This window comes from Theobroma cacao, chromosome 2, assembly GCF_000208745.1.
Source record: "Theobroma cacao cultivar B97-61/B2 chromosome 2, Criollo_cocoa_genome_V2, whole genome shotgun sequence".
NCBI classification, from domain to species: domain Eukaryota; kingdom Viridiplantae; phylum Streptophyta; class Magnoliopsida; order Malvales; family Malvaceae; genus Theobroma; species Theobroma cacao.
In genome coordinates this window covers 11,939,336-11,955,519 of record NC_030851.1, presented here as the reverse complement: position 1 = coordinate 11,955,519, position 16,184 = coordinate 11,939,336, and the positions used below count along the sequence as shown (strand labels likewise).

Sequence of the window (16,184 nt, the reverse complement as noted above, 5' to 3'; positions counted from 1 at the left end):
GTTTGTAATTATCATTATACATTTTATTATGTTTTGAGTGAAATAATTACTATAAATTTTGTTGTGATTATAATAACAATAATGATGTAAAATCTCTGGTATTATCAGTTTATATATGAACGATGAAATTTCTAAATACAACTAACTGATATTGTTCCCATTTGTATTACAAATTTTCAAGTTGGTGGTCTTAACTAGTTCTCTAAGGACACAATTTAGCAAAATGGTTATTATTGAACTAAATATAGCCAAAATAACCATCACAACAAATAGAGTTAGAATTATAATAAATAAAATACTTGTTTCTAACAGGAAAAGCACTTTTGTGTTATGCATGATACATGTATGCTATGGAAATAGGAGATATTCATTCTTTTTTATTTTTGGTTTCCTCACAGTCACCCGTTTCTTTTGCAGCCGGAGGAAGTAGTCTTATTATTTTTTTTAATTGAAAGAAAAGAAATTTTAATTTTAATTTTTAAATACAAAAATCATATACTCGAATGCTTGACCTTATTGATATAGAAAAATTGGAGTTTCTCAGCTCTGTTTAAAAGGGTGTTAAAGACAAACGTGGCACCTACCCCGCGTGCAAGCAGCGTACAGAGATTGAATATTACAGCACACAGAGAGTAAAAATAGCGTGCAAGCATAGTACCGAGAATTGTTTTTTTCTTTTTTGTTCCATTCTGGCAGTAAAGTTTTAAACTAAGCTTGCATCGGCGTTTGACTTTAGCGGTTATAAATGCCTACACCATCAATTCATTTCTCCCCACAAAGGAAGAGAAAAACGCAGGCATGGCAGAGAATGCGGAGAAAGTTGAGGAGATAGAGATGACAGCAGAAGCTGATAACAAAAACCGACTGAAAGATCGAAAGTTCTCATGGGCCAAGCTGCGCCGCGTGGATTCTCTCAATTTGGAGGCTGGTAGACTTTCTTTCTCTTCTAGCAAGACCACCCATTCCAAGGTCGCCCTCTCTCTTACTCTACTCCTTATTGCATACCTAATTTCCTTGCTTAATCTTCTCTTTGTTTTCCTTATACTGACACTACTTCTTTAACTGCGGCTTGTAATATTTTCTACAGGTAGATTGGTCGACGACGTTGAGTTTAGCATTTCAGAGCATTGGAGTGGTGTATGGAGATATCGGAACTTCCCCACTTTATGTATATTCCAGCACTTTCCCTGATGGCATTGGCGACCAGGACAACCTGATAGCGGTTCTCTCCCTCATCATCTACACCATAGTTCTCGTTCCTTTTTTCAAGTATGCATTCGTCGTTTTGAGAGCTAATGACAACGGTGAAGGTAATTAAGCAACTAGTTTTCACCCATACCAACTTGGTCAACTCTATCATGCATGTTTAACTTGACTTAACCCAAGTATGTATACCTGAGAGTACTCTACAAAAAGCCACCTAGTTTTTTGGTTTTAACTAGTCTATAAGTCAATTTGATCATTTTTTAAGGGGTAGAAGAGAGAAATATAACCTTCAATTTATTCATCTTACAACGAAATGGGCTATGTTTAATTCCAGGGGGAACATTTGCGCTCTATTCTTTGCTATGCCGACATTTAAAGGCGAGCTTGATCCCAAATCAACAGCCGGAGGATAGAGAGCTGTCTAACTACCAGTTGGACACTCCATCCAGCCAGTTGAAGCGGGCATACAAGATTAGAGGAAAGATAGAGAACAGTAAACTTGCCAAAGTTTTGCTTTTCTTGGTTACTATCCTAGGGACTTCAATGGTTATAGGAGATGGGGTTTTGACTCCAAGCATCTCAGGTATTCCCTACATATCTACTTATAATACTTCCTTCTTAGGATCAAAGTATAACGGTGAATTAGACCATTTTCTGGTCATTAATCTGCAATAAACAATTGTTTCATTTTACAGTTCTCTCCGCAGTGAGTGGCATCAAATCCCTGGGAAAAGGTAAAAACATCTCCACCATTATCAGAAGACTACATGTGTACTTGAATAAGAATTTTGAGCCAAATTCTTACCTCTAGATATTGATGTAAGAACGATTGAATTTTCAGATGCTGTGGTGGGAATTTCCGTGGTAATTCTAATCATCCTTTTCTCTGCCCAACGATTTGGAACTGACAGAGTGGGATATTCATTTGCCCCAATCATCTGCTTGTGGTTTGCCTTCCTCAGTGGGATCGGCTTGTACAACCTCTTCACTTATGGGTGGGGTGTGTTACGTGCGTTTAATCCGTTATACATAGTGGAATACTTCAAGAGACGCGGGAAGCACGGATGGGTTTCACTTGGTGGAGTAGTTCTTTGCATTACAGGTGAGCAGCAGTTTTACCTTTTGACGATTTCTTTATTGTATTGGCATCCTTCTCCATTTTGCCTAACCGTAAGGACATTTAAAATAGGGACGGAAGCCATGTTTGCTGATCTGGGTCACTTCAATGTTCGAGCAATTCAAGTAAGTTTATTAGAATCAGTGAAATATGTCATTTCTTCGGCAAATTTCAGTCATTTCCTTGACCCTTGGAATCTGTTATTACTATTGGATTGCAACTAGAAATTGTTAACTATTCTTTTGGTTCTTCATCAAATTGTTTATTATTCTACATGGAACTGCAGATGAGTTTCTCTGGGGTTGCCTTGCCTTCGATACTCATTGCATATTGTGGCCAAGCTGCCTACCTCACCAAACATCCTAATGACGTTGAGGACTCTTTCTACAAATCTGTTCCAAGTAAATCTTGAATTAAAAGATAAGGGAAAGGGTTGTTTCTAAAACAATTTATGGGATTAATCGTATTTTCTTTGGATGTAGATCCATTGTACTGGCCAACATTTGTGGTAGCCGTCTCTGCTGCCATTATCGCTAGCCAAGCTATGATATCTGGAGCGTTTTCGATTATCTCTCAGTCGTTATCTCTCGGGTGTTTTCCAAGAGTTAAGGTAGTCCACACTTCCGTTAAGTATGAAGGTCAAGTTTATATACCAGACATCAACTACATGCTCATGATTGCCTGTGTTATAGTCACTGTTGGCTTCAAGACCACAGAAAAGATCGGCAATGCGTATGGTAAGCTAACAACTCATGTAGTCAGGACAATCTAGTTCTTCTTCTAATCCTGGACATCCAATGACAACTAATTAAGCCAAAATCCAGAGGAGAAGACAATGAATCTTCAGGATGGAAATTACTTACTTTTTTTTTTTTGAAATTACTAAATAATGTTAAACTAAAAAATTAAACATCCATTGGCAGGAATTATATGTTCAATATTAGGCAATTATAATATTATCTTCATTTTGCCAAAAGGAATTAAGGATAATAACACTTCTTTCTCTTGGGTTTATAGGAATTGCCGTGGTTGGTGTAATGGTGATCACAACAGGTATGACTACTCTGATAATGCTTGTTATATGGAAGATAAACATATTGTGGGTTGTCCTCTTCTCTGTGTTCTTTGGCGTTGTAGAGGCTGTATATCTCTCATCAGTCTTGTACAAATTTGTTCAAGGAGGCTACCTTCCATTAGCCTTCTCCCTTGTCCTAATGACAATTATGGGAATATGGCACTATGTGCATCAAAAAAGATACGATTTTGAGCTCCAGAATAAGGTTTCCAATGAATTCATTAAACAACTGGCGGACGATCCAAGGATAAGCCGGGTGCCAGGAATGGGTCTTTTGTACTCAGAGCTCGTTCAGGGCATACCTCCCATATTTCCTCATTTCGTTTCAAATATACCTTCCATCCATTCAGTTCTAGTGTTTGTCTCAATCAAGAAACTTCCAATTAGCAGAGTGGCATTGGAGGAGCGTTTTCTGTTCAGACAGGTGGAGCCAAGAGAGTATCGAATGTTCCGCTGTGTTGTGAGATACGGTTATCAGGATGTAATGGGAAGTGCTGAGGAGTTTGAACGTCAATTGGTCGAGAAGTTGAAGGAATTCATTCGTCATGAATACTTTATTGCTGAAGGAGGGGCAGCTAAACAATTGCCAGCTCCAGAGGACCCCCAGAGCTCCACTCTTCTGGTAAATGAAGGAAAAGCGAAAGGAACGAGTAAATCCACTGTTTTTGTTGAGGAATCGCTAAACCAGCTCAACTCATCCCGCGTTTCCTCAGCATCCATCCAGTCGTTCAATGCAGCCAAATCAACAAACTCGTCAAGCCGAATCATCTCTGCACCTATCCAGGGAGCTGAAGAGGAGATGCAGTTTGTGCAGAAAGCAATGGATGAAGGAATTGTTTACCTCCTGGGGGAAGCTGAAGTGATGGCAAAACAAAATTCATCCTTCATAAAGAAGATAATTGTGGACTATGTCTATAATTTCCTGAGGAAAAACTTCAGGCAAGGGGAGAAAGTAATGGTGATACCACACACTAGGCTTCTAAGGGTCGGAATGACATACGAGATTTGAGAAAGACTTCATGTGCATATAATGTGAGCCTTCACGAGTTGAGTGAAACCTAGTTGTCAGCAAACAAGTCAGAATGAAAGCAGAGACAGTCTAACAGCTTTTGCAATAAAATGTCTATTTGTAAATGTTATTCACATGGTCTTCTAATCATTAGATTTGCATATGGTGTTCTACTCTTTCCTCCAGCCTTTTTGATGTTATATGTGTTGAACATTTTCAATAATATTTGTGTGGGATATCATTTCACATTAAAAAAATGGAAGGAAGAAACTTTTTATCAGTTATATTTGTTTAAACAGTATGTTCATTCAAATAAATTATATTTATTCAGAAAGTTATGTCTATACAAACAAACATATTTATTTATAAATAGGATTCTTTGATTTTGTGAAAATGTACACAAACAACTTCATTCAATTTCTCATTCCTTTATTAATAATCTTCATATACTATTTTATTCTAAAAATTTGAAGAAATTGATAATCTTGTCATACATTAATGAATGCTTAGTTGATTAGTACAAGACGCATTCAATTATTGAGTTTCATGGTATTTTTTAGATTTATTACATGTAACCCTTTTTAACACCTAAACATATAATTGGTAGAGACGAATAAAACTTTGAAAAAAGTGATGGTGACACCTTGAATTCTTTCCTTAATATTTTCTATTTCCTAGTCCTATGTTCCAATAATATTTTATTTTTTATTTAACAATAGTTGTTGTAAGTGGAACATTAAGGGAATTTACATTTGAGTTTGTGGAAATTAGATTGATTTGATGTTAATGAGAAAAATAGTAAAATAGTTTTTCACTGGATTACCAAATAATTTTTTTCTTTTATCGAATTAATTCCATGAATTATCTAAATTCTTAATTGTTGCATATTTGAATTGAGTTATGCAGTTATAACTATTTTTTCTATTAAGTGTGAAATGGTTGATAACAAACTTATAATGAATCAATACATTGGAAAATAATAAGGCATTGTGAATTGCTTTAGGTATTACAAAGTATGATTGCAAAGACAAGTTTATTCTGCCAATGGACGAATAAAGGTATCTTTAGGATCATTTTATTAGTACTTAGAAGAATGAAATGGTTGTTTTTGCTTATATGATTTTCTTGATTTATGACATCATAGTTTAGGGCATGTTAATTATAAAAGGTTGTTTGTCATGTTTAATTCGAAAATTGATTCCAGATATTGATAAAGATATAAAAAATCATAAAACTTGCATGCTTATTGTAATCATTAGAAATTCATTGTTCTAGTGTTGGAATTATTCTAAATGCTTGAATTAGTGCATAATATTAGATGTGATTTACATGGCTCACCTGCAATAGGAAGAAAGAGATATTATGTGATATTTATTAATGATTATTCAAGATTTTGCTGTGTATATTTGATACATTCTAAAGATGAAGTACTTGATATATTTAAGATTTGTAAGTCAAAAATTGAATTACATTGTGAATCTTTTATCAAGTGCTTAAGATTAATAGAGGTAGAAAATATTATAATCCAAGTTATTTTGAATCTAACAATATAATCCATTAAAATTCAACACCTCACAAAACCACAACAAAATTATGTGACAGTAAGAAATTACGGCCTTAATCGAAATGATAAATGTAATGTTATCATATTTTGACCTTGGACAAGGTTTTGGGGTGAAGTTTTATTAACAACTTGTCACATATTGAATAGAGTTAAGATAACCCCATATGAGCAATGGAAGAGGAAAAAAAAAACAAATCTTGATTATTTGAAAGTTTGGAATGTAAAGCTGTAGTTAGAGTTTCAAAAATTTGATGAAAGAGAAATAAAATGCATATTCATATGATATACACAACATATAAAGCATATAGATTCATGATAATTGAACCAAATGATTCAATTTTGGTTAACACTATTTTACAACAAGAGATGCAATTTTTTATGAAAATAGATTCAAATATATAATAAAATAACTATAACCACTACAATCAGTTCAATCAAATGAAATTCCATTGAACAAGTTGAAAATAATGATGAATCGTGTTTAGAATAAGGAAAAACAAAAAGATTTAATTTGGATGAGTTCAATTAAATTAAGACAATTTTCATAAAAATTGTGCTAAACCTAATTGGATTAAGGTTGCTTACAAATATATGCTTATACTACACTCTAGAGGCCTCTAACTTGAAAGGCAAACAATAAAGAAAGAAGAAGATTTGGCAACCCTAAAGAGTAAACCTTGCAAGTTAACTCTTCCCTCTTCCTTTATCTTTGGATATCGACCTTGCCTCCTTCTCCTTAGGAATTGGAAACATCTCCTCTTCTTCCTCTTTTCTTGACCTTTTGGCTTCCCTCATATAACTGAGAAAATCGAGAGCCCCCCTTCCTAACTTCCTTAGCTAACATTAGGCTTGGAAGTAGAAGCAAACACCTATAACCTAATGTGTTAAGGCTAGACGCTTTAATAGCTTAAGGTTTACAAAAACATAAGCTTGGTAAGAAGTTGTTTTTGATATTTAGGAGATTTAGGCCTCTTGATTTCGACATCAAAGGTTTAAAGGTATAATAATCTTTTATCAATTAGTTAAGACAATTTACATTAAACAAATAAAGATTGATCTTGTTTGAGGAAAAAGTTTTAAATTTTTCGCTATGTATGTATCATGAATGCATGGTTTTTCCAGACAAGAGTTTCTGCCATGCATCTTGATATATTTTCATAGCAGCTATAAGGGGAACAATGGATTCTAAATAAGAAGCTAGAATGGCATTAATAATAAATTGGTCCTATCAATACCATAATTAATAGTCTGGATTCGATGTTGAGGCTCCATTTATGGTGATTATTTGGTTAGGGTAAGGTGTTGGTCCAATAAGTTATACTCTAAGATCATAACTTGTGGTAAGTAAGTTGAATTACAATTGCCAAAAAAGAAAAATTGATGAAGTTAAGTTTGAAGGGGAGTTGTGCTGCAACATTGATAGTGATTGGCATTATTGTGAAGTTTGCTGCCACAAAGAAGAAATACAAGTGGTTGTTGATCTATTGGAAGCTGCCATTGGGAATTGAAGTTTGAATCATGCTCATGTTAGCTTATTGTAGCTATGATACCATGTAAAAGCAAGTAATAACTGGATATGAACTTGAACAACTGATTTGATTCATTGATGTAGTGTAAGCACATATTTATGCAAGTTACATGGTAAGGTAATAACGTTTATCAACATTTTATTGAGTGCGAGACAAAAAAAAGAGATCAAGTGAGACAGAGAGGGACTAAGAAAGAGTTAGGCCTATGGGTACAGTAAAGCTTATTTAGATGTTAGAGATCAAAAGAACTGTGGATACCTCAACAGAATTCAAAATGATTGGAAAGACTAAAGCCTTAGAGTAATGCAAAGCATTGATCTATCAATAGAAAAACCCTTTTCCATCTACGTTGGGAAGCTAAGCCCAAATTCATCATGGATTGATGTTAAGAACTAGTTCAGTCCATTTAAGAAAATTATGGATGTTTTTGTAAAGAAGGAAGAGACAAGGGCAATGGTTCTTTTGCTTTTATTAGATTCAAAAAGAAACATGAAATGCTTAAAGCTATTGAGCGTGGCAATAATAGTGTTATGGATGAGAGATACTTGCATGTTAGACAGGTGGAACCGTAGAAGAAAGTAAGGGACCAATTGGGTGTTGACAGAAATCACAAAACCTTGGGTTACCATTCAAGAACAGATGGTAGAACCTTTAAAGAGATTGGGGGAAGGGAAAATTTTCCCCTTCTATGCATTACCAATTTTACTATACCGAAGAAAAATGAACCGGTAAAGTAAGGAAAGATGAATTCAGAGAGTCAACTTCTAAAGGTGTGATTTGACTTGTACCATAGAAGGAAGGAGATGGAATGGGTGATGTGTAACGTTGTTGGCAAACAAAGGGAGAATTTTGACCTTGTTGAATTAAGAGCGAACACAGCTAAAGCAACGATTATGGTGGAGTTAAGTAAGGAAAGCAGTGTGGTGTTTACTTTCAATGAGAAATATGAGATGCAGATTCTTACTGAACTTTGTTGAGATGTCTTAAAGTCATGATTCTTAACATTGGAGCCATTTAAAAAGGAGGGTAAGGATGCATTTAAGGTTGCGTGGTTAAAGGTGAATAGTATTCCATGGCATTTATGGCATGAAGACTTATTCAAGGCACTAGGTGATAAATGGAGGAAGTTCATTGCGGTGGATAATTCTATTGGGAGTAAATGCAGGTTTAACCGAGCCCTTATGTTGTTGGGGGCGAAAGACCTCTCAAGATTTCCTTTGTAGGGATATCAACGGGTACCCTATTATAGGGTTCCCGACCCGGTTACACCGGGTTAGGGTACTCCATAAACAATTTTGAGTAAGGTTCGGGTAGTGATTTCACTACCTGAATCGGGTTCGGGTAGGTCAGGTATCACCCCTTGGGTACTCGTTACCCGAACCCGATTACTATTTATAAATATTTTATTATTATTTTAATAATTAAAATAAAAATTTACAATTTTTACCAACTTTACAAGCAATTCGTTTTGTTAAAAACTAACTAATATATGAAAAGTATGGTTACTCTAATTATTAATATGATGACATTAATATATTTAAATTAAAAAATTATTAGATTGTTAATTATATTTAAATAATTTGAATATTATATCATATNTTTTATGTTAACATTACAAAAATTATGACTTATAAAATTATTAATTATAATATATATACCATTATATATATAATCTTATAATATATGTACTTAAAGAAAGCTTTTGAGATTAAAATGGTTTTGGAACCTAAATGTTTTTTTTAATTTCATGAAATTAAGAACAAATCCTTATAATTAATTAAATTAATTCGTGAAACTATTATTATTAATTAACTTGTAATGTCTTTTAATATATATTGTTTATATATTGTGTTAATTTATGAGGAATAAAATTACTATTTTATATATTAAATATTTTTTATGTATGCATGTGTGTGTGTGTGTATATATATAAATATATTTACTTTTTATTTTATATTAACATTGCAAAAATTATAACTCATAAAATTATTAATTACAGTATATATACATTTGTTTTTATAAACTTATAACATATAAATCTAAAAGGAAGTTATGAGATTAGAAAAGTTAATTGGGTAATTGGATACCCATGAAGAAGATTTTAATAATTTTTTTATTTAATCGGGTATTTAAACAAGTTACAGTAATTATAGGGTAGTGGGAATGTATTAGGGTTAGAGTTAGAGCAGTAATTTTCAAATTATTCGGGTAGTTAATAGGGTTAAGGTATTTGATTTTTAATAGGATTAGGATTCAGGTATCTCAAAAGTAACAAGTACTCTACCCGTTGACATCCTTATTCCTTTGGGCACCAAGCTTTATGTTTGTGGAGAGTCTTTCCTTATATAAGCCTTGGTGGAGAAGGGGTTGATTGCTAGCAGGCTGTGGAGTGGTGGAATACTAAAGGGCCAAATCGAAGAAAAGAATTCGAACAGGGTAGTTAAAAGTAGAAAAGGCAATCTATGCTCAAAGAAGACAAAGGTAGGTGATGACGGTTGCGATAGACGCTTAGAGATCCATGTTCCTACCTCAAAAAATGTGCACGATCAGTCCCAAGTCAATCAAATTTAAATTTTTAAGCAAAGGACTAAGGGACAAAAAGTTGAGGCTACCAATTAAAGGAAAGTGGAGGTTGAGTGTGTTGAAAGGAGTGAGATAATGAAAGAGATTTTCCTACTTGAAAAAGGTAAGAAATCGTGTAGTCGAAGCTCAAGGTTGAATTCAGTGGTACTATTACTAGTGAAAAACTTGGGAAGGATATTGCAGAGCGGTTTGGTAGGGATGAGATGGTGTGGACCAAGTTTAGTGAAATTGCCTATAGACATCAAGGCCCCATTAAACACGGATGAGCTATTTTGGGCTTGCAAAAATGAGACATTAACCAAATTTGGAATATGAGCCTTATTCCATGTTGAGACGTTAGGTCCACAAGTAGGCAAGTGAAGGCTCAACTTATGAGTAAAAGGCTTTTTGAATATGTTGGCTCGAATTGGAAGGGAATTTTGGATAAAGATAAGCTTAACCATCTTGATAAAACTATTATAGGGAATGGGCTTAGAATGGATTTTATGGATCTTAAGAAGAAGACTCAAGATGCTAATGCGATAAACAAGAGGCCTAGTGAAATGGCTACAAAGGTTAAGAAGGCTAAAGTGAGTTGTAATTAGGTTAAGTTGAAAGGAAAAGACATGGTAGATGAAAGTAGGGATCAAGGTAGTAGCTTGGATGAGATAACCCCACTAGCTAACTTATTTGATTAGGTTAAAACGATGAAAAAAACCATGGAGTCAAGCTTAATAAACGATGGAAAAGAAGAAAGTAGGGGATTTCAAAGGGAAAGTTTAAAAAGCGCAAGGACATAATGAATGAGAGATTTGGGAAAATTACAATGGAGGAGTTGCAAGGTCTCTAAAAGCCAAGTAGTTTGATTAGCTTAATAAATGTGGTGGTAAAATGCTACAGGAGCCCATTTAAAAAAGCCCGAGTGCAAGTGATGAAGGTTGAATACCCATTAAGCTAGTAAAAATCTGATAAGGTAGGTTAGTTTGGAAACGGACCAAATAAAGGTACTACCAGCAAAGAGTCTGAAATGAAGGAACTTAGATCAGCTAGCAAAGTAGCAATGACTACTAGGGAGAAACTTGGGAATGGAATTCAAGAAATGGAGGTCAATGATATTGTGCAAAAGGAAAGGGCGACTAAGAAAAGGAAAAAGCTAAGGAAAGCTATTTTGGAAATGTTAAATGCTAATGCTAGTGAAGTTCAAACAAAGGCTTCTGTTTTTAGTTGTGATAGTGGAGAAAGGGACCATGCAATTCAAAAAGAGACTGGGTTCAATTATGAGGTAGCTATCAAGTTAGGTTTAAAGTTTGAAGGCAATTTAAAGGTGGTCATAGAGGTGTTTGCAAGACTTGAGAGAGAAATAAAGGAGAAAAAGTTAGGTTAAGTCTACTCTATCAGTTAAATTCCTTAGGGTAAGTTCTTATTTTTATGAATTTACTCACTTGGAATGTGAAAGGATTGGGTAAACTATTAAAAAAAAGGCAATTAGAAAATTAATAAGTAAGTTTAAGCCAAATGTGATCTTCTTGAAAAAGTCTAAACTAAAATAGGCGAACAGTAGAGTTTATGATTTTATAGAAGGAGAAGGGAGTACAAAAGATTAAGTAAAGAATCGGATGAGGCATCAGGGGGCATCATCATCTTATGGCAAGAAAATTTGTTTACCATGAGAAGTAGTTATGTATGTAGAAATTATGTTCTTATAGTCGGCAGGATAATAGTGGCAACTGGGAATATGGTCTTGGAAACATTTATGCACCAATTGATGACAGAGCAAAGGTGGAGTTGTGGGAGGACCTTGTTCAGAGAGTAAAAGATTTGAATTGTCCATGGTGTCTCAAAGGAGACTTTAATGTTGTGTTGAATGCTAAAAGGAGACTAGGGGCTAATTCTGATGATAGGGAGATCGAACTTTTCCAAAAATTTGTCAATGATGTTAGTTTAGTCAATTTCATATGGATGGCAGTAAGTTCACTTGGTGTAATAACGGTGAGGTGGTGGTTTTCAGTAGATTAGACAGATTCCTCATTGATGAGGAGGTTCTAAAAAAGTTTCTGAATTTAAGGTAGTGGTTCCTATATTCGTCATTATTTTACCATAATTCGGTTATCCTTAGGGAGAATCATATTGATTAAGGGCCCAAACCTTTTTAATTCTTCAATCACTGGCTTGAGGAGAGTCGTTTTTAGGACATTTGCGATATGACATGGGACAATATTGAGGAAAAGGTTCGAAGGGAAGGGAATCTATAATAGAGACTTAAGCTCATCAAATCGACTATTAAAGATCAGTAGGTCAATAAATGGGGAAACTCACAATGTAGGATTGGAGTTCTTGAGGAAGAGATCTAGAGGAAGCTCACTGAATGGCAAAATGGTTAGATCGGTTTTAAAGTTAAGGGATTGGGATGTGAATCTTAAAGCATTGATAAGGAATTCTTCGATGTCACTTGAAAGACCTTTTTTCTAAAAAAGAGGTTTTTTTTTTTGAATAATTTTCTGAAAAAGAGGTTAGGGAGGCTATCTTTAGCTATGATGGGAATAAAGCCCCAAAACCCAACAGATTTAATTTTAATTTTTCCAGGCTTAATGGTCTAAGATCAAAGAAGAAGTGATGAAGTTTATGATGAATTTTCATGACTCAGGTCAGTTTGATGACTGAATTAATGCTTCCTTCATTACCCATATACCCAAGTGTAACAACCCCACGTCACTTAATGAGTATAGACTAATCAGTTTCATGGGAAATGTATATAAAGCGGTGGCTAAGGTTTTGGCTATTTAACTCAAAACAAAGATTGGAGAGGTTGTGGGACCTAGCCAGTTCATTTTCATCAAAGGAAGGCAAATTACTTATTATGCATTGATTGCCAATGAGTTAGTTGATGCTTTGCAAAAAAGTAGAGAATGGGGGGTGGTATTCAAGGTCGACTTCTAAAAAGCTTATAACAGTGTTGATTGGGAGTTTTTGGATTTTATTTTAGGAAATATGGGCTTTAGCTTGAGATGGAGGAAATAGATTGGCTCTTGTATCACGTCATCTGCTGTTTCAGTTCTTGTCAATGGTTCCCCTACTAAACAGATTAAGTTAAGATGGGGCTATGTGATAATTCTATTTTATAGAATTATTTTAGTTTCATTTTGTAATTAAATGTTAGCTAAGTTCTTAATTTTTAATTAAAATTTAGTTATTTTTAGTTGTTTCTATAATTAGTTTATTTTTAATGATTTATGTTAATTTACTTTAATTTGGCTATTATTCATTAGTTTTTATACTTTTGTAGGATTTTAAAGGACTAAGGCTTTATTTTGGTAAAAAATGTGTTTGCAGGATCCAAAATCCTGCTCGTATATACTTCAGTATGTTGACCTTAACTCTCACTCCAGATTTCCAAATAATGCAATTCTTGAGCCATTGGAAAGCCAAACGATAAAGCTACAACTTTCATGAGACTACTTTGCCCAATTTTGCCTCGAAAATGGAGAAAATCGAGTTGAAAGATAATTGAGTGTAATGCTACAAGAAAGGCAATTTGAAGGATGATATTTGATGTCTAGGCCTCATAACACTTCTTAGCCCACAAATTGATCATTAGGTTAAAATATATTTAATTTAGGGAATTTTAGGTTAAGATTATTAGTATTTAAAGAGTGCTTTAAGAGCAGTTAAAAAAGGAACCTTAAGAGATTCAAAAAGCTAGAAGTTAAGATTGAAGCTAAAAGTTAAGACTAAAACTTGAAGAGTAAGGCTGCAAATATTTGTTTTGTCTTCTTCCTTAGCTTTTACATATTTTGTTATTTTTAATAGTTAAACTTCACATATTTTTATTTATTTTTGCAATTATGAAGAGCTAATTTTATTTTTCTAAGATTGCAATTGAACTCACATTTAAATTTGAATTTTTAATTTATTGCTTGCTTAGTTTCAATGGAATTGAATTGTTTATTCCAATTTATTCTTAATGTTTTAATTGCTTAGCTACCAATTAAATTGATCTAGAAACCTAAATAAACTTGGGAAAGGGAGTTTATTGTAGACTAAAATTGAAATAGCATATGATCATATTAATTGATTTATGATAGGATAGGGATACACCTATATGCCATGTGTAGTCAGAATTATGGCTGAACTTAATGAATTTGCTTTAATTTCAATTCACATAGGAATATAATGTTTTAGTTAAAATAAATATTTTTATAAGATAAGTCTAGAGACCTTTATAAATAATTGAGGACTCTAAGTTAGCAATTAAACCTATTGAAATAAGTTAAGGAAGAGAGGTAAAATTTAGATGAAGTGTAAGGGATATTGTAATCCTAGACTTATTTCTATTGATTTTTATCAGATTTTATTTCTGCTTAGATTTTTATTCTTGTTAATTTGTTTTGTTCATTTTTAGTTTAAATAATTATTTGTTTTTTTTGACTATTTGGATAAAATTAAACTATGTTACTTTTAATACTTAGTAAAATTTTTAGAACAATTATCTGTAGGATTGATACTCTATTTGCCATTATACTATCTTTGTGCTACGTAAATTGCGTAATAAAATTTTAACTAACAAGTTTTTGGTGCCATTGTCGAGAATCAAACCCGAGTCACCCACATGACAGGTGGGAATCTTCACAACTTAAGGTAAACATTCACCAAGCCATAATTTCTCAATTTTTTCTCAGAAATTATCCAACAATTTCAACTTAATGTAAAATAGAGATAATCTTCAAATTCATGCATCAATTCAAATGAAATCTCACTTTTGAATAGACTTTCTATATGTGTATGAAAAATCCCTTACAAAAAATATCATGCAATTCGAATTGATTTATACTAAGTCCAAGCATAGATTAGTCCTAAGATCTCCTAAGTTTGCTTTTCATGTCTCTCTCCATTAATGTAGACTAACACTAATTCAAAGATTAATAGGTATTTATTAGGCTTATAATTTAAGGCGAGGGTCAAGGTATGATAAAGTAGATATTTAGGTTCAAATTCACTCTAAGCATTTAATCAATCTAAGACCTATAAAGAGTTCAAAAAAAAAATTTTATATCATCCCCAAACTTGAAATAAATTTTCTTTTGTACAACACACTTTATTTCTTTTTCTTCTTTTTTTATTTTTTTTACATCTCTAAACTTATTTTTGACACTTAGGAACAAGGGATAAATTTCTAACACCAATCACCTATTTTTTTTATCAATCCACCTTTCTCCCTCATTTTAACTTTAAGCTCAAAATACTTCCTAGAAAAATCAAAATACTCAAAGGTGAAATGTTCAAATTTTGAAATAAATAAAAAGGCTTAGGCTAATATGTGGTTACAAAGAAAAGGAACAATAGGCTCAAAAGGGATTACTGTGGATAAATATATATATCAAGGTAGGCTTGAAAAGGTTCAAACAATCTAAAAATGGCCTAAAGCATCTCCTATACTAAGTGTTTTCTAAGATTTCACCTCAAGAGAGAATCAAATAAATTCTAAAACCCTTAACTTCACTATACTTTTATTAACATAAACTTTTTGTAAATCACATGACAATTGTAAGTAAAAAAATATATAATGCTCAAATTATTGGAAATCACATTCTACAATAAAACTATCACAAAAATATCAACACAAACTTAAATCATACCCATATTCTTCCTAAAAGCTAAAATCATAAAATAATCAAAATATCATCCTAGGATAGGGAAAAATCGTACACAAGATGTTGAAATATCTCTAATTTTTTAAAAAAAAATAATTATAAAAGCTAAATAAACATGCAAAATAATAAAATAAAGACAAGCAACTAAAGATATATAAAGACCAACAACTTAAAAATAAATAAAGACACCCCCAAAACTTAAAACTAAACATTATCCTCAATGTTAGAAAAAATAAAGAAAAGGTAAAGAATACTCCCCTAGTGGTTGGATGAATCTGAAGAAGCTCTAATCCTCCTCCTCTTCCTTATCATCCTCATTGTCACATGTAAGAGGATTTTTTTTACTGAAAAAAATTAAATAAATAAAAATTAATGTAGAAAAAGAAATAAATAAAATAAAATAACTAAAACAAAAAAAATAAGAGTTTCAAAGCTTAGGTTGCCTTCCAATAAGCGTTCTTTATAGTCAATAGC

At 33.0% G+C, this 16,184-nt stretch overlaps 1 protein-coding gene across 1 annotated transcript; it reads left to right on the top strand.

Annotated features, from left to right (window-relative positions):
* LOC18608801 (potassium transporter 5) lies at positions 781-4,636 on the top strand. The gene is made up of 9 exons (XM_018114791.1): positions 781-969; positions 1,088-1,310; positions 1,541-1,789; positions 1,902-1,940; positions 2,048-2,308; positions 2,396-2,448; positions 2,610-2,724; positions 2,806-3,060; positions 3,341-4,636. The coding sequence occupies exons 1-9, from the start codon at positions 799-801 to the stop codon at positions 4,405-4,407; spliced, it is 2,433 nt and encodes an 810-aa protein (XP_017970280.1). The 5' UTR covers positions 781-798; the 3' UTR covers positions 4,408-4,636.

Bases quoted from the DNA above. Each gene is read 5' to 3' on its own strand.
- LOC18608801 (XM_018114791.1), top strand. From the start codon at position 799: ATGGCAGAGAATGCGGAGAAAGTTGAGGAGATAGAGATGACAGCAGAA. The intron at 1,311-1,540 runs GTAATTAAGCAA...GTTTAATTCCAG, and splicing joins AGCTAATGACAACGGTGAAG to GGGGAACATTTGCGCTCTAT. The intron at 1,941-2,047 runs GTAAAAACATCT...TTGAATTTTCAG, and splicing joins CATCAAATCCCTGGGAAAAG to ATGCTGTGGTGGGAATTTCC.